Source organism: Carassius gibelio, chromosome A19, assembly GCF_023724105.1.
Source record: "Carassius gibelio isolate Cgi1373 ecotype wild population from Czech Republic chromosome A19, carGib1.2-hapl.c, whole genome shotgun sequence".
NCBI lineage: Eukaryota > Metazoa > Chordata > Actinopteri > Cypriniformes > Cyprinidae > Carassius > Carassius gibelio.
In genome coordinates this window covers 17,259,218-17,278,695 of record NC_068389.1, presented here as the reverse complement: position 1 = coordinate 17,278,695, position 19,478 = coordinate 17,259,218, and the positions used below count along the sequence as shown (strand labels likewise).

The window sequence follows — 19,478 nt, the reverse complement described above, 5'->3', positions numbered from 1 at the left end:
CCGCTCTTACACTTAAATTGCATCATTCTAAGTTTAATTTTTCATAAGGCAGGTTGACCCCCTCATTTTAGAGGCCTGGTGTTGTTTTGAATAATTAATGTACTGCATTCCATCAAAGAATACCTATGAATAGGCTACATTGTGATTTTTAAGAAGCTACTTATTAGCATATTTTGTCTGTCTGGAGGAATGGTAATTATGAGGTCATACTTTACAGGCCTGATCATCATTTACTGAAATGGTTTGGTGCCATCTAAAATAACTTACAGTCTATTATTGTAACAGAAAATGCCCTATATGATTAAAGCTTTTATTAGGAAATGCAAGTATTAGATTATGACTGTTCTGAAAGCCCAGAGCTCATATTAGATAGACAAAATGAGCATAAATCATACACCACTAAATTAATGACTGACTCAGCTATCCAAAGAAGGCTTGACTTCAGCATGCCAGGTTTAACATGAAAAGCTTATTCACATCAATCAATGTATGGCCAATTAAACTGGTTTAAAGCCAAGTGAGGTGTAGTGTACAGCTTTTAACTACATCTACCACCTGCTTCTCACATGCTCTTTAACATTAAAGACATTTACTGATCCAGCATAACACAATTACCATAAAAGTGACATATTCTTATAATTTGACAAAACTAAAACCATTTTTCTTTATTCACTGCTCTGTATACATTCAAACTACCAGTCAAAGTTTTAAATAATCATAATTAACATTTTTTTATGTTTCTGAAAGAAGGCTCTTATGCTCACCAAACTGCATTTATTTGATTAGAAAAATACAAATCACGAAACATTATTACATTTTATCCTTAATATATTTAAAAATGCAATTTATTCAGCAAGGAAGCATTATTCAATTTAAAAAAGTGACAGTAAAGACATTCATAATGTTACAAAGCAAAAAGAGGACAGTTTCGAATAAATGCTGTTTTTAAACTTTCTACTCATCAAATAATCCTGAGAAGAAATGTATCACAGTCTCCACAAACATAAAGCAGTAAAAACTGTTTTCAGCACTGATAATAACCATTATTAATAAATGAGCACCAATAATAATTAATAATAATTGAGCTCAAAATCAGAATATTGTAATGATTTCTGAAAGATTATGTGGCACTGTGTTTTTGATCTATTAATTGCAGGCTGTGTGTTATTAATTCAAAAACAATATTTTAAACCTTTGACCTGTATTTCATTATATTTTTTTTATATAAAATTATATATAGCAAATGAATGCAGCACATAATTTACCACTTCTGTTCAGTGAAGCAGTAAATGCATTCAGTCTGAGTAACAGCCTGTATACACTATACATGTTAGTATTCATAGTGTACTCATGTGAAACATCACTGACACACTTTAGGGTATGATACAAAAACGAGTCATCCTCTAGGCCCTGCTCCAATCCAGGATGAATCCAGTTCATTATGAGGAGCTTGAAAGTCTTATCATCAATATCTGTGGTATGGCTAAATGCAAAATTTTGCTTTTATAAAGAGAAACTAATGGTTAAACTATCTCCGAGATCCACTCACTGACTCGCAATAGCCTGCAAACATTTCTAAAATGCATTTAGTATTCTTAATTTCATGTTGCAATATTACATTTCTTTTTTTCTAATGCACTACATGAATTGCATCATAAAAAATTGTTTATGTTTGCCTTGTAACAATTAATGGGCAAATCTAATCGATGAGCACTACTTGAAACACATTTTCTAATGTGTGTGAACGGATTCTGCTGCATGACTAGAATAAATGATTTATATCCCACTCCCCTTTGTTTCTCAATTCTCACCATTCTTAAGAAGCTTGTGGGTCTACATTTCCTCACAGAAAAGCTGTGCGGTTTTGTAATCAAACAGAGATTATGTAGCATCCAACATGGCATGAAGGACTGGTATACATTTAAAGGACTGCTTTGCTTTCACATGTATTTTTTTTATTGGGCTCATGTTAACATTCTTGCAGAAGCATACTGAAGGGTTAATCTGTACGCAGGGCTCGTCCTTAAGCAGATGAGCAAATGATCAGCAACACCTGATTTACACTGAGGCAACCTCTTCATCTGGGCAATGAGAGCGTGTATGTAAGTGTGGGTAGAAGAGAGGGGGGTGGGGTGTTGCTTTGTGACTACTTAGCCTTGCAGCATTTGGTTTTGGTGCACATCTACTGATTCAAATAGATTACTAGAGACATGCCAGAGACGTTATTATTTGGTTTGAAGCCTGAAGCAAAATGGTATAGTCTTGCTCACCCTAAAATTGTATTTCTGCTTAGGAGAAAGGCTTAGAAAGAATGGCTGTTGAATGTGACCTATATTCACAAATAGAACCGACACCGTGCCAGCACAGCGTGGGATTCATATGGTATTTGTTTGTGCATGCGTTTAATAAGTATGATGTATGCTCAGTTAATCAAATTATACAAGTTCGCTTCATTAAGGTGGCTCGGATGAATTTAGGTTAATTTACATATTTAGGTATTAATATTTTTTCCAGATAACAGTGCATTAGAGCAGGGTCTCCCGAACTTGGGTTCATGAGGAAAGTCAAGGTAAACATGCATTTGGGAATGCAAAGTGTGCTAGGTTTACTTCATTTACACACTTCATTTGCATAATTTCTAACATTTTGTGGAAAGACGTTTACAGCATTACAAGCTTGAGGATTTGAAATATAAAAAAAAAAATTTCAACTTTTTGTAAATAAAAAAAAAACTTATAATTTTTTTTACATTAATGACTATATTAATGATTAAATATATTTTACAGTGTCATTGTAATTTACAAAAGTAATATAATTACAGGTAAAGTGGTTTGATTCTAACTGAAGGTCTAACTGTAAAAACAACACTTACTCATAAAAGATTAAATAATTTGGTGTGTCATGTGACCATGATATCAGAAATCATGAACATGTGAATGTGTACTTTGGATCTGTAGCTTTCCAGGCTACAAGATATAAAATAGTTACAGTACAGTAATTAAAGATACTTTAAGTGCAGTATGTGAAGAAAAAAAAGAATGTAAAATGTAATTTTAATTTGACTGTACAATGCAAAATATAGCATAAAGCAGGGATAGGACACATGGAGGGCCACTATCCTGCAGAGTTTAGCTTCAGCCCTCATAAAACTCAGGATCTATCTAGTAATCCTGAAAACACTGATTGCCTTATTCAGGTGTGTTTAATTTGGGTTGGAGCTAAACTCTGCAGGACAGTGGCCCTCCAGGACCAGAGTTGCCTATCCCTGGTCTAAAGGGTCTGATTCACTAAAATTAATCAGACTTTTCATTGCTACAAAGAGAGAGGAAGGTTTAGGTGAGTACATTTGATTACAAAAGCGATTTAAAAACTATGACTAATGTAACATGAATACATTATCAGGCACATCCATGTGCCAGTAACTCCTAGCAGATTACCATTCAGCTAAAAATATATGTCTCGGTCACTGGTTTTAGTTCCAGTTCCAAATTGCATCTCTGTTTCCATCTTTCAACAATAACATTGCTTCCTCCTTTTGAGAGCGGATTTTCCCCAGTGCGAGTGTTGTGTGGATGCTTGCAACAGAGTTAAAAATACATGCAGTTTTAATAATACCACATGATAAAACACAAACATGCAATATAGCGCTCTGGGAGAGCAAAGGCCTAAACCGAATGTGTCATTTCTCTCGGACCAGTGCACAGTGCACATGGCCACTTATAAAAATAACATGACAACAGAGAGCTTTTAGAGAGATGCTGGGCTTTGCATATTTAAGGGATGAGCCACGCCACATGTAAACACTTGGCCAGTCAACTCTGAGAGGTTAATGCAAAAGTTACTCTTTTCATGATACTAGTGTATCTAGTTTAGTCTTAGCATAAAATATTTAGTTTAACATGCATTTTAAAATTTCAGTTTCTAGTTTGCTTTTTTCATATTTTGCATTAATTAACTACCAGTCCTACCTGTACTTTTGTGCTGTACATCCTCTTTAACAAACCATTTCCTCTTAAATACTTCCTTCAACCTTTTTGTTGGTCAGATTAAATGTAAAGGGGATTTAGCTGTAATTGCAGGTTGCTTCTGTCCCAATCACTTGAACCCTGGGTTTATAACAGATGGTTCTGTGTGCCCTCTCATGTTTAATTAATGAAGCACACTGTAAAGATAATTATAGCTTTGTAAAATGAATAAAGACCCTAAATTAGTGATCATATGTTAATGGGTATGCCGCTAATTTACTGTCTCCATCCATATACACTTTGTTTGTCTCTTTTCAATGATGTCAATGACCTCCATTTAATGTAGAGTGCATGCAGTTTGCAAAATCAGTGAAAATGACTTCAACCCCCATGATTTTGATGAAATAATGATTGATTGCTCTGAGGTTAAAGCAAACTACATGTTGTTATTTGAGGTCTACAGAAGCCTTATGTGGTTTGATATCATAGTAACAGCTGTTTATTGTCATCTGCATTGTTCTGGGCCTAAGCAGTATTTCATTTCAAAATCATATTTAGGTATATAAACATGCTTGTCAAAAAGATTTCCCAGTCACCTGACTAAACATTCATGTTTTTATTGCTGCTGGCTGCTGTACAGCAAAACAGATAAAAACATTTATTTAACATTTTATTCTAAATATGAGAGCGAGAGGACCTTTATGGATGAACTGATTCACTGTAATGATTCAGACTTTTCAGTGCTACAAATGTGAGGGTTAAAAAAATGCTTTAAAGTCAGCATATGCATATTATATTACTATGAATGATTCATAAATTTCTTACCTTGTATATTTTATATTTCTCTAAATCCCATCTTTTTCTCTTTTTTTTTTTACGAATCAAAGTCTGCCTCAGAATACAGATTATACAGTTATTTTGCCATAAATATGCTTCTCAAAGTACAGATTGGAGTGATTAAATTTCTGTGCAGTGTATTTGCTTCCCACTTTTCTTTAATTCACTCACCTCTGGCCCCTTGCAGATTTCATGATTTTATAAAATATCTGATGTAATATAAAAGTTCCCCCTGGGAGCAGTGGAGATGTCATATCATATAACAAAAGCTGCTCATCATAACTGCTCATCAGATCTTGGCCATTCAATGCATTGACTCCATTTAAGGCTTAAAGAAGCTCGGGCTTCCTGATTGGATGTTCCAACTCATCAGCTGCTGTGGGGGTTGAGGAGGTCTGCACATGCATGAGCTGTAAGCTGTGTGTGTGTGTGTGTGTGTGTGTGTGTGTGTGTGTGTGTGTGTGTGCAAGAGAGAGAGAGAGAGAGAGAGAGAGAGCAGATTCATCTAAACTGTAATGTACATGAGCACTGCTGAAACATTCTGAAACATTTTGTGTTGAAGTACTGTTTTTGTGTGGTGTTTGTTATACAATGTACATCACAAACAAACTCTGCTTTTAGACATAAAACATCACTGTCCTCTGTGCGAAAACGAAGATGCAAAGATGCTTTTAACGGACCTTAGTTTATATTCCCCCATAGTCAATAACTATGTTCACAGAGATATATTAACATGGCTAAAGCTTCTTAAAGCTACCTGGGTTATTGGTATATTATCATAATTTGGGGATGATTATGTGCCCAAGACAAAACAAAACACGCAATACTAGTAGATTAGCTCCCCCAAGTGGTCTAAAGGCCATGTTACAGTGACAGAATAAGATTTGAATTCAGAAGAATAAAGTTTCAAGTTCATTTAACTCTTTGACACTAAGTGTGGCATGCTGTCATATTATTTGGGGTAAGTTGTCACAATGGAGCCTGTCATTGGGCTTTTCCCAATAGTAAAAAAATACAATTAATGGAACGAAAAACAGTTTGGACCAACAAGAATTTAAATGATTAAGTTGTTTGAATGTATAGCATTTAAAGTATGTGACTGTTTGGCTAAATCTGTTATTTATGAAAAATATATTTCTGAGAAAAAAAAGAAGCTCTTCTGTGGATGATATCTCTTAAAAGATAAATCAAGGTTCAAGGGTTTTAAACTTAACAATTTATTTATTTGTGTGTGTGTGTGTGCCAAAAATAGAAAATGAAATCAATAAAGGAAACGAATAAAGACAAATATTTCAAGAACTAGAATTTATTGTTAAGTAATGCATTTGCAAATGTTTTTGTATTTTAATAGGCTACATGACTGTCTTGACACTTTCTCCAACTTAAAATAAAATAAAAGAGGAATGCTGTCTTTCTCTAAGTTCTGGTTTCAGAGCCCCTGCCCCTTTAATCACTGAGGCTTTCAGCACAATGAAAGTTCATGTTACATTCTGGTCTCAAATAAAATAGTTATTTCTTTCTTTCTTAGTAGCCAGTGAAATAAAAGATCTTTGAATTTACTGAAATCGATTATATAGATTTACATTCACATACAAAAGAATATGTTCTATAAATATTTGATTTTGTCAAAGTACAGTTAGTATTGTTTAATAGCTATATATATATTTCTTCTAATTACTAATAGTCATCTAGTGAAACATTCACTTATCAAAACAATGAATTATTAATACCCATCACAGTGACTCCACCCTTCCACTGTTGTAGCTGTATTTCTATTGGCCGGATGGTGATCGCTATACTTCTGATTAATTAATGATAACTCTTAGTAACTCCGTCTGTTGATCACATGCCACACCCCTTTCCATTATGCTCCGCTGATTAAAGATTGTGTAACTCATAAATAATAAATAATCTAAGTACCATGCTTTACAGATGGCAGTCTAGTATAAAATTAAACTCTGCAGGCTTGTTGGGCTCAAACTAAAAGAAAAAGTCAACAAGTTACACTTGAGCTGGGTTTTCTGAAATTATTTCCTATTTTAATTTAGTTAAAAGAACACAAAATTAAAAGATATATATAAAAACTAAACCACAAGAACATTATGGTGAAAGGTTTCTCCTTTATTTTCCACATCAAACTTACACCAGGTTGCATTCATTGCAAGGGTTTTAGAACTCTTTCAGATTTATCTAAAAATGATTGAAAGATCACTGCAGTTTTTATCAGGACACATTTTTCTATCAACTCCGGAGACATTAAAAACAGTGCTTCTTCACCCATATTTGAGGCTTCCAGACAATTCATGGGTCTCAGTTTGAAAAAATCCCAAATTACAGACATGTTTAGCAGACAAAGCTACATCTTTTGAACAACATCCCATGTCATTTTTATAATTTAAAAGAACAATTCACTCATTCATTACAACTAACTCACACGGAGCTCATTATCAGATAAAGGAGCTTGCAAACTTAAAAAAAAAAGTTAAACCTAAACAACCCATTAAAACAAAACACCAAAATCCAACAACAAAACTAAAATCCTTTTAGAGAGAGGTTTACAGCACATAAAACCCGATACAACATACACACACAACAACCAACTTGAAATTTAAACAGGTGTCCTTTGACATGTGCTTTGTATTAAAAGAACTGACCAAACAGATTAGTTAAAAAAAAGGGAAATAAAACACCCTATTGAAATAGATTCTATATACATATTGCCATACGAACATTAGATTAAAAGGTATTACTCTGTCAAATACCTCAACAAAAGGTAGAAACTAACCTGTTTCCACAGCAAGACAAAAGGTAGAAAGGTATTCAAGGGTACGGTTTAATCCAACAAAGCTGTTAAACCCCAACATCATGAGAAATTTCCAGCAATGGCATTTCCCTTAAAAATGAACAAATCTCAAATTGTAACGTCTCTGATCACATCTTGTCAAAAATAAGTGACTTCTGCATAAAATGGGAGAAAGGGCGAACTGCTCATATGTTACACATGATTGATCTCTTTATTAAAAAACTACTTTGAGATTAAAATTTAAATTCGATTTTGCCAACCTACAGCTTGACTCCCCCATCTTTGCTGTATTTACATACATCGCACTTTAATATTCACATGATCACATACCATCTGGTCTACATGAGCCTGATCTACAAGAAAAGCTGAATCAAGCGGAGACCGTCCCATATAAAGAGTGTGACAAGATCCTTGGCAGCGATTGGTTGATGGTGGAACAAAGGGGTTGACGGTTGGAGATGATTGGCTTGCTGCTCCGTGTTGGGCTGAGAATGAGACCTGGAGAGGTAGATGAGGAGCAGAAAGCACTCTGCCTCCTCACAGAGGTCTTGGGGATCTGCGGTTTGGACAAATGTATGCTGCGGTCTCTTCTCAGTGGTGAAATCCTAGCGCTGTCTTGAATGGGCTTGTCCAAAAGCTTATTTACATTAAAGAAATCTCACGCCCTTGCCAACCTCCCCACACCCATCCCCTGATGTCACCAAATTATGTATTGGGAATAAACTTGGAATGGCTATAAATGAATTATCAATAAACCCCTTTTATAGAGTGTAATATATAATGTATTTATAAAAGAAAACACTTAGCCTCTACAGTGATTTATCTATGGTTTTACAAAGAGAAAAACAATCTGCAAGATCATGGTCTTTTTCAGGATTGATCTACACCTTGGATATTGTTTCCAAGAAGTCAAACAAAGGGTTAGTCCTCGTCCTCATCGTCATCTTCACCCTCATCTTCTGCGTCCCTCTTTCGCTTCTCTCCTCGAACATCAGCCTCCTCTTCTGCACAAAATACAATGTTCAGTCATTGAAAATCACATGAAAGTGTCAATTTCACAATGTTTGGTTGCGTAGTTAATGCTTACCCTCTCCTTCTTCCTCCTCTTCCTCTTCTACATAATCACCATCATCTTCTTCATCCTGTTACGGAAGGAACCCGTCATTATCAAGAAGTGACATTTGGAAAACTGGTTGTGAATGTTAAAAACAGGTGAAAGATACATCACCTGAATGTTCTCCTTCATTAGATAGGACAGCCCAACTTCTCCACCCTCTGAGCCTTCCTCATCCTCCTCCTCCTCTTCCTCATAATCTCCCAGCTGGCCTGCTCCTTCCTCGCCATCCTCATCATCATCTGCATAAAAGTAATAGAAATAATGACTTGATGGAACATACTTCTCTCTCATTTACTTTGCACCATAGTCCACCTAAAAAGGACTCGACTGTATAACCAAACTCGATCCTTATTTGTGGTTCTTACCATCATCATCATCAGCCTCAGAGTCTGGAGCTTCATTGTCTTCTGCATCAAAGCCATCCAGGTATGTGACCTGAGGCAGCAGCTCAAAGATGCTTTCCCTGTATTCCTCCAACGTGGTGATCTCACAGTTGAACAGATCCAAACTCTTCAGATTCTTTAAGTTTTGCTGAGGGAAGAGCATGTCATGCATCAATCAAGACTGATAAACGATGCTTAGGATAATGACTGTCTGACTCGCTAAAGAAAAAAACTGACGAATAGCATGTACAAAATGCATTTATTCAGAAATATGTTGAGGTGTTGTAAATCTGTATCCGTGTTTTTACCAGGGCCTCCAGTGTGCTGAGTTCTTTGATTTTGTTGCCACTCAAATTAAGGTAATTCAGGTTGGCGCATTTCTCTGCAAGTGTCTCTAGTGACCCGGAGATGTTATTATCGCTCAGCTCCAACTGTAAGAGAGAGAATTGCTTTTAAAATAAACTTAATATATAATGGAAAGGTTGAAACAAATTTTAACAAGATAATTAAAGCAACTCATACACTCAAACTACTTTTGCTGTTACGGCACAATTAGACATATACTAAGTAATACTAATCAACACAAATGTATATACATTTTTATGTGCTTATAAAACTATTTTACAATTCCAATTATTCAACATGGATATTTTGCTAATGTCACACTTTGGGCATTGTCCATCCATTTTAGCACACTTTAATAATACAAAGTGTCTACATCAATATGTAAACAGTGTTACAGTATCCATTTTCTGCATGGCTGGAACATTAAAGTTAAAGCACAAGCGATCTTGTTAAAGGCACTTTGCCTAGCGTATTGAACTGAACGCTTGATCTTTTGACTGACCTTCCGCAATTTTGGTAGTGTGGGTAGTTTGGCCAGGGAGGTGAGACCCACGTTGACCATGCTGAGGAACTCCAGCTCCTTAAACTCATCTGTCAGGCCTTCGATCTCACCATCACTTGAGCGGCAGTTATCTACCACCAGCTCTGCTACCTGCAGGAGAGATGAACATAATAGGTCAGTGGTAAACAAAGAATCATACTATGGACATGATGTACCACAAGGATGAAAGTTGCAACATCTGACAACTGCTGATGTAACTGATAGCAGCTTTCCATCTAGTGTCAGCCCATTCAATTCCCAAAATGTTCAGATTTATTACACACTGAGGTGGAGTGGTCCACTTATGAGTCTGACGCACCTAGTGGGACCAAACGTTACTGCAAAAACGATGTGCATTTTCAAAAAGGTTTCTCAAAGCACTCACCCCTTTGCTATTGGATCGGGCAAACATAGTCCCGTCTTCAAACACACACAATTGGTTTAACCAGTTTGCTATTTTTTTAATTAATCTCATTAATAATATTAATTAGGGACACCAGAGAAAAACTATTCATCTTTAAGGATATTGTAAACATGCATTGATGTTTATCTGCCTAAAAGAGTTAAACAAATTATTAAGTTTAGAAAAAAAATGTGTTTACAATAAATAAACAAACTGTGTGTTTATGGGCTTTAAGTAACGTGTTGTGCAATGCTGCCATACAATTTAAATATTCAATAACTTGTCGCCCTCGTGGATAGATACGACATTTTTAAGCACGTGATGTGTTTGTAATGTAGCCTTGGTAATGTTTCCATCCCTCTCATCACTTAGGATTTGCAATGAATTTACAGTTAACGTTTTACAAGAAGATTTTGCTACAGTTCTTGTACTGGTGACGCAAGATACGCCCGAGTTAAAAGCCACGTATCTTTTATACACCTCCGCTCAGACAGCATTAACTCGATCTCGGGTAAAAGATCCCATCCCTCAGAAACTCCCATTTAAAAGAAGCGTGCCTCTCTACATCGCTTCAGACAAGCCTACAATAATCTACTGAAATCGGAGGGAGGGGGGCTCGCCCCTTCACCATCTGCCACATTCCTTCAATAAATAAAACACTTACGGGTGTGCTTCCTAAAGCCAAAGGCATATTGTTTAACGTCAGAGATAAATAATGTTACAGAAGGTTACATAATTAAGCCATTAACGTAACCACGGAGGAAAATGGCAACTTGTTTTTTAAATGGTTCGCATCCGTCGAGCGACTGTTTCTGGCTCTATGCGCCGTTCAACACCGCACGAAAGGACAGTGAATCAGAAATCACTCGACTCTGGTTAATAAAAACACAGTAAAAGCCACAAAACACCGTCATTTGCGTCTCAAATATTGATGCAAGAAAATGACTTCCATTCCCCGCCCGTAAACACCGAGCTTTCACACACACACACACACACACACACACACACACACACACACACACACACACACACACACACACACACGCACTCCTCACCACACACACTGCAAGGCGCTGCAGAAGCCATGAACACTTAATTAATTATACAGTTTGACCCGACATTCGCTTCTTATGTGCTTGTGCTCTCTAACCCTGAACTTAAATGGCTTTGAGGGTCTTAGGAGGAAGACCGAAGGAAAGCGACCCAAATGTGTAATGTCGAAGATGTTTTTATACGACAAGACGTTCAGTCGCGTTATGTTTTGCTCAGTATTTTGGGATTTACGGACGCTCGGACTGTGAGATCGGATAACAGCATTGACGTTTTGTTTTAACTGCTTCTTGGTTGAAAGCGAGAATATTGTCGCATCGGGCGACTATTACGTCGTAACAGAATTGGACGTCACTTGTTGAGTATTAAAATAGTTTCTGAACCATCAAATAAAAAAATGGGTCTTAAAAATTAAAGTAAATTATTCTGATGTTTCGTTGGGACGCCCACAACGACAAGTCTAATGCAATGGCGAAGGAGACGTTAACGTAACGATTTCACAAAAGATTCAGTAATAGTTTCGCGCACTCACATAACGATTATATTGACTAACGTTACTTGTTTTTAAATAATCGTGTATAGATGTGTACATGCATTAATTCATGGCTAAAATGATTCTTTTAAACGCCCATGTGGTCTTACAGTCGTGCTGCCATTCAGCGGAGTCTATAACGTGCAGGATAACGTTAGACAGGTTACGAACTAACATTATTTCACGTTTCCGTGAAAAATAAATAATTAAAGCGCTCACCTCCGCTGGAGTTCTGTTCCTCAGCTCTAAACTGATCCTCTTCTTCATCTCCATTATGTTTGTGATTGCTGTACTGGTTTAGGTCGTTTAAAGAAATGAAAATCCAGAAACTCCGGAGCACGGACCTACAGCTCGGCTTTCTTCAATGGCTGCCGTATTCTAACTGATCCTCCATGATACCTCGCACCCAACCCCCTTTCTGAGGTCCCGCCCTCACTGCGCTCTGATTGGAGTGTTGTCATTTTTGAACGCGTGAGTGGTGGACCGGCCTGTCAATCAAAAGGATCACGCTTATCAACATAATCGGTCTTTGTAAACACACGTGATTGGTTGGAAATACGCGCGCAGTAGATTTTAGACGGGTCGCTCAGAACGTCAGTATGAAGCTCTCAAACTGTTTATCCGCCCATTCTTTGTTCTCATTGGAAGCGTCCAGTAAATCGAAATCAATTTGGAGACCAGATTAAAATTGTTCATTTTAAAGAGTCTAAAGTGAACACTAACGCATTAGAGAAAATAAATATAACAAATGTTGGGGTAGGACTACACAATGCACATAATTTCCTTGCGAACAAATACAACGTATTACATTATTTTAAACAAGTTATCTCATAATACTTTAAAACATATTCCATACAATAATTCTACAAAATGGCTGACCATAAACCCACACAGTCATGGTGGCTTAAAAAGCTGCACGCACACCACGCCATCTGTCCAATGTAATGTGCTTCTCCACAGAACTCACACAGGCCCATTTGGTGTAGATCACCATCAGGCTATTCGCTGTTATTATAAATGAATAAAAAATGTTATCCAAATGACCTTCAAAAAATGTCTACATTAATTTTAAAATAGCTTACAGACCACTCTCCCCACCTTAGAAGGAAATAAACTGATGCAAATTTTTCAACGATTTGCATTAGTGCAGTACACCAAGGTGACCGCTAGGGCTTCATGGCACACTGACCCTGAAATGAACGAGACCCCACAACAGATCTCCTAAAGCTGATTTATCTATGCTGCCAGAGAAGTGTATAATATCTTGTATAAAACAGTCATTAGGATAACGTTTGTTTGTCACATGTGATGAGTATATCTCAAACAGTAGCACAAATTAACTTTTTTTTTTTCATCTAAATAAACTACATTTTTAGAGGCATTTTTTTTTTCTGTACAGGGGAATATTTTCTAAATTTACAAAATACTGCATTTATATAATATATATCCAATATATATATTTGCCCTTAATACCTAGGGCCATTTATATTATTTTTGCAGGGTTTTTTTTTTCCTCCCTGCCTCCAAATACTAATTAACACAGCAGATGAAAAACCTAACATATCAGGTTGAAAGATAAGCTGTGTAACGTGATAACACATAGCATCATGTGATTAAGATATCCCTTAGTTGTTGCTGTTGTTTTTGACAGCTCATGGCTTAGCGCATGTAAGACATACTGCAGACAGGAAACAGGAAATGCTCTAGCGAAGTGGAAACGGATAAGATGCAGAAAAAGTCTGCTCGGAATGACACAAATCAACGCTGTATTTATATATGAATTGGATTTGTTTATTAAAAGTTTATTTTAGTGTACGTGTTATGTGTATAAGGTTTTGATTATACTAATATTTATACTATTTTAGACAGAGCTTGAATGTTAAGTGTTTTATCATGCATTAGAACTTTCTCAGGAGGCAAATTAGATAAATGCTAAGCAACAACGTCGTAAAACTCCACTAGATGGCAGACAGTGCAAAGACACGGCCAAAACCAGTTAGGACTGATTAGGATTGCTTGTGTACCTTGTGACCTTATAGGAAGCGGTCGCTAGATAGAGCACTAGAGCTTTGCACAGACATGTTTAAATGTACACTGCAAATCATACTTCACATTTTAACATGTTAATAGAATTGTTTTTACACAACTACTTCAACCTCTCTAAGAACTTGTACAGTTGTAAGAATGAGACTTGTGTTGGACCAAGTTAACTAATGAACTGTAAAATTAATTGTGCTTGAACCCTGAAACTTCTCTTGACCTTGTTTGAGGGCCATTGTCAGGTCTTCTCAATGTTTCCTGCAGCCTTTGTCCTCTGGACCGGCTGCATGGTGGCCTGCTGTGGGGTAGACAGATGGGGGAGATGGTTTCACGTTCAGACAAGAATAATGGGAGACACACACTAGTGAATTCTCATGCAAAAAACACAATGGGCCAAAGGCAATCAGGCAGCCTTGGGGATCCCTAACAAGTGTGTGAACCTGGAGTGATTGAGAGAAATACACCGCCAAACACAAAAGACAGATGCAAGAGGCTCAAGACAGACGTTTAGACTACAAGTGTGAGGACTGTTTAGAATGATTAGTCAGTCATTAAAATGAGGAACATTAAATGTTCTGCTCTAAATACTGTCTCGTGCACTCTTGTCGAATAAAATATGCAGATTAAAGTTTGTCGTAAGGGGTATTATTAGAATCAGGTTATTTCTTTGAATTACTTGAACTTGTATAAACAGGTCACACAAACAATGTTGCCCTAATAAAGCTAGCAAAACAATTATACAAAGTTCTGGACTTAAAGAACAGAAAGGATGTGAGAGTTGTTAATTAGAACCAGGTGTAACAGCTAGCCCACATGAACAAGGTCAAGTGTGCGTGGGTTTGTGGGATTTGAGGATGTTGGCTCAAGTGGTTTGGGATATGGATACCAAATCCTGGGAAAATGCTGTCTTATTTAGGACAACCCTCTGTACATCACAAGCACAGATGGAAAAAGTGACAAAAGGGTTTTCTTATAATGAAACAGAAACTCATAATGTGCTTAGATGAACTGTAAAATGCACTTTGAGAGCGTTAGATAGATTTTTTAGGAGGCAATAAAAGCTTGAGAAATGTCTAGGGCAATGAGTTGTATTGGTAAACAAGATGACATTATCACATTATTTTCCGACATGAAAATGAGCCAGAGAGCTTGTACTATTTTTTATTTTTTTTTTGTAAGCTGTTGGATTCAACACTGTTCATTCATCATTGTACAAATGCTACAGCCAAAGAGGCAGACTTATTTCATGTAGCTGCAAGTCGACTATGCTTTGTGAATGAACATATTACATTATAAAGGGACTGTGATCATACATAAGCAGCATCTGTATAGAGCCTGTTTCTAAAGCACTGTGTTAACAAAGTGTTTATTTGTGCATATGCCTTATTATCACACCCTTGTAAAAGCTCGTGAGGGTGTTTGTGAGTCTGTCAGGGAGCCTGGCATATAACACAATGCCTGACAGTTGGTCTGTTTTTTTTTCTTCTTGTGAGTTAAATTTAAAGAACTTTGGAGAATAGAACAAACACTCTTTCTACTGTATATGTCTCTTGGAAGTTCACAATAACATTACTATTACCATTTGTGTCATTTGAAAATATGGGAAAGTGTTGGGGTGTAATTAACTAACTAAACTGCATATTTCAGTAGCTCAAATTATTTTAAAGCAGTGTAATTATTCTGCCAATGAGATGATTTATCCAATGATAAAGCTCAACATCGCTGTATATATACATTGAATGCCAAGTGAGCTGAGCTATTTGAACACTCTCGGTTCACTTGCTGTCAAATGTTGCGTTTGAAAGTATAATGTATTTTAATGAAGTAGTTCATCTTAAACGGGCAGCTCTTTCATGTGTAGTGCTGGAAAGGTATATTCATTCTAAAAAATTGGTTTATTCAAACATATTTTGTAATTTAACAGTAAAAACAAGGTTCGTTTTAAGTCTCTGCATTTGATTTTTTTGAATATTGAATATTGAATATTGAATCCATCGCTGTGCCTGTATGATGCAGTTCTAAAGAAGTGTTTTAGTTTTTAATAATAATAATTATAATAATAATAATAATAATAATAATTAAAATAATAATAATAATAATCGTTTGTGTTCATTGTATTTAGTGAAAAATCTGTTGACTTTGTCTGGGATGGTTTTTTCATCAATTTATTCATCCAAGAAACCTACACTGATTTGTGCCAGAATAGGGTTATGATTAAATATTCATTATATAACTGAAAAGTTATTAAAATAAACATTTGCCACCTTAGGTGGCTTCAGTGTAGTTAGCTGTTCTTATTTCGGTCATTTAAATTGTAAAAGCAAGTTATCGCTATACTATTGAAACAGTATTTTAAAGTTCATGGACTGGCTCTGTTAACTTGTCTCATTGTAACCCAAAGATTTTATCAAAACAAATTTTTAAAGAAAAGTCTAAATAAATTTTTGTAGTAAACAACATTACACCACAAATATTGGTTATGTTTAACTTGTACTGAACCCAGAATACTGCTTTAAGCAGAGAGTAGAGAGTGAAAGTTGTGTGTAAGCTATCCATGTTGGAGAATTCCTTACAGGTTTGTTTATTACCGTGTGCATGGAAAACAGCTTCTGGATGAGATCCCAGATTCCATGCAAATGTCCTTTGCTAAACACTCACAAATGTTTTTCTACCACTGGCTTGTACATTGTGGGACCTCACAGCCAGAGCAGCAGATCCATCCCTGCTCCCGCGGGGGGTCCCCAGTGACCCCCGAGACTCCTCCTATTCTCTCTGTTCTCATGTACACTGATCTCATTTGATAAGCTGGTCAGCCGTGCCCACGCTGAGATATCAGTGGGAGTGTAGCTAGCATCCCTCTCACATGTAATCAAGGACGAACCCCAGTACTTCACCCCCATTGGATAATGTTCACACAGCCTGTGCAACAAAGTCTTTCTAAACACTCATGGCTCAATTCCTGTACAAGCTCAATACAGGATCCAAAAGAGGTATTTTATGTTTCCCTCAAAACACTTAATCATGACTGCAATACAGTTCATAAAATGTTTACAAAAGAAAGCTATCCATTAGATGAAGCTGTAGATGGGCAGGGAGTGAATATATAAATCTCCATCCCCTTCTTTTCCCCCACTTATCCCTCACCAGAGAAATCCTATACTATTTTTCCAGCATGCTTTACCATGGTAGCAATTCTTATCAGCTTAGCTTCATTTCCAAACACCAATATCTTACAAAATTTACTAAAAAGCCAAATGTTACATAAAATGGTTCAGGGGAAAGAACGTGCTTTGGTTGCTTTAGCAAGTGACAATTTTTTTTTATTTTTTTTGCTGAATTCAGAATAAAAATTAACTAAGTAACAACTTAAAACTGTTATTTGCTTTTTACCACTCTCTCAGCATCCCAATACACGACACTTCACTTCATTATCCTTCACTTCACTACACTACATTTCATTACACTTCACTACATTACACTGCATCACACTACACTACACTAGACTACACTACACTACACTTCACTACACTACACTACACTACACTACACTACACTACACTTCACTTCACTTCACTACACCAGAGACTACACGTCACTTCACTTCCCTACACTACACGACACTACACTACACCAGAGACTACACTTCACTTCATTACACTTCACTTCACTTCCCTACACTACGCTACACTACACTTCTGTTCATTACACTTTACTTCACTTCAATTCACTTCACTTCATGACACGACACGACACGACACTACATGCACTACACTAAACTAAACTTCACTTCACTACACTACACTACCCTTCACTACATTACACTACCCTTCACTACTCTACATGTCATTAGACTACACTACACTACACTACACTACACTACACTACACTACCCTTCACTACATTACACTACCCTTCACTACACTTCACTACTCTACATGTCATTAGACTACACTACACTTCACTTCACTACACCACACTACCCTTCACTACATTACACTACCCTTCACTACACTTCACTACTCTACATGTCATTAGACTACACTACACTACACTACACTACACTTCACTACACTACCCTTCACTACATTACACTACCCTTCACTACACTTCACTACTCTACATGTCATTAGACTACACTACACTTCACTTCACTACACTACACTACCCTTCACTACATTACACTACCCTTCACTACACTTCACTACTCTACATGTCATTAGACTACACTACACTACACTACACTACACTTCACTACACTACACTACACTACACTACACTACACTTCACTTCACTTCACTTCACTACATTACACTACCCTTCACTACACTTCACTACTCTACATGTCATTAGACTTCACTTCACTACACTACACTACACTTCACTTCACTTCACTTCACTACACTTCACTACTCTACATGTCATTAGACTACACTACACTACACTACACTACACTACACTACACTTCACTTCACTTCACTACATTACACTACACTTCACTTCACTACACTTCACTACTCTACATGTCATTAGACTACACTACACTACACTACACTACACTACACTACACTACACTTCACTTCACTTCACTACATTACACTACCCTTCACTACACTTCACTACTCTACATGTCATTAGACTTCACTTCACTACACTACACTACACTTCACTTCACTACACTTCACTACACTACACTACACTTCGCTTCACTACTCTACATTTCATTAGACTTCACTTCACTACACTACACTACACTACACTACACTTCACTTCACTTCACTTCACTTCACTTCAATTCACTTCACTTCACTACACTACTCTACATTTCATTAGACTACACTACACAACCCTACACTACACTACACTTCACACTACCCTTTACTACACTACACTACACTACACTTCACACTACCCTTCACTACACTTCACTACACTACACTTCACTTCACTACACTTCACACTACCTTTCACTACACTTCACTACACTACACTACACTACACTTCACTTCACCTCACTACACTTCACTTCATTACACTACACCACTCTACACTTCATTAGACTTTCACTTCACTACACTACACTACACTTCACTTCACTACTCTACATTTCATTAGACTTTCACTTCACTTCACTTCACTACACTTCACTACTCTACATTTCATTAGACTTCACTTCACTTCACTTCACTACACTACACTTCACTACACTACACTACACTTCACTTCACTACTCTACATTTCATTAGACTTCACTTCACTTCACTTCACTACACTACACTTCACTACACTACACTACACTACACTTCACTTCACTTCACTACTCTACATTTCATTAGACTTCACTTCACTTCACTACACTTCACTACTCTACATTTCATTAGACTTCACTACACTACACTACACTTCATTACACTACACTTTTTTTTGTTTAGAACCATGTAATTAAATTTTTTCTTCAAAATATT

At 36.6% G+C, this 19,478-nt stretch overlaps 1 protein-coding gene across 1 annotated transcript; it reads right to left on the bottom strand.

Annotated features, from left to right (window-relative positions):
- Positions 1-6,902: 6,902 nt before the first annotated feature.
- On the bottom strand, positions 6,903-12,373 carry LOC127935603 (acidic leucine-rich nuclear phosphoprotein 32 family member E). Its single transcript, XM_052533623.1, has 7 exons — positions 12,196-12,373; positions 9,953-10,102; positions 9,414-9,536; positions 9,088-9,253; positions 8,834-8,961; positions 8,693-8,747; positions 6,903-8,609 (listed from the first exon to the last, which is right to left on the bottom strand). The coding sequence occupies exons 1-7, from the start codon at positions 12,247-12,249 to the stop codon at positions 8,527-8,529; spliced, it is 759 nt and encodes a 252-aa protein (XP_052389583.1). The 5' UTR covers positions 12,250-12,373; the 3' UTR covers positions 6,903-8,526.
- Positions 12,374-19,478: the final 7,105 nt, after the last annotated feature.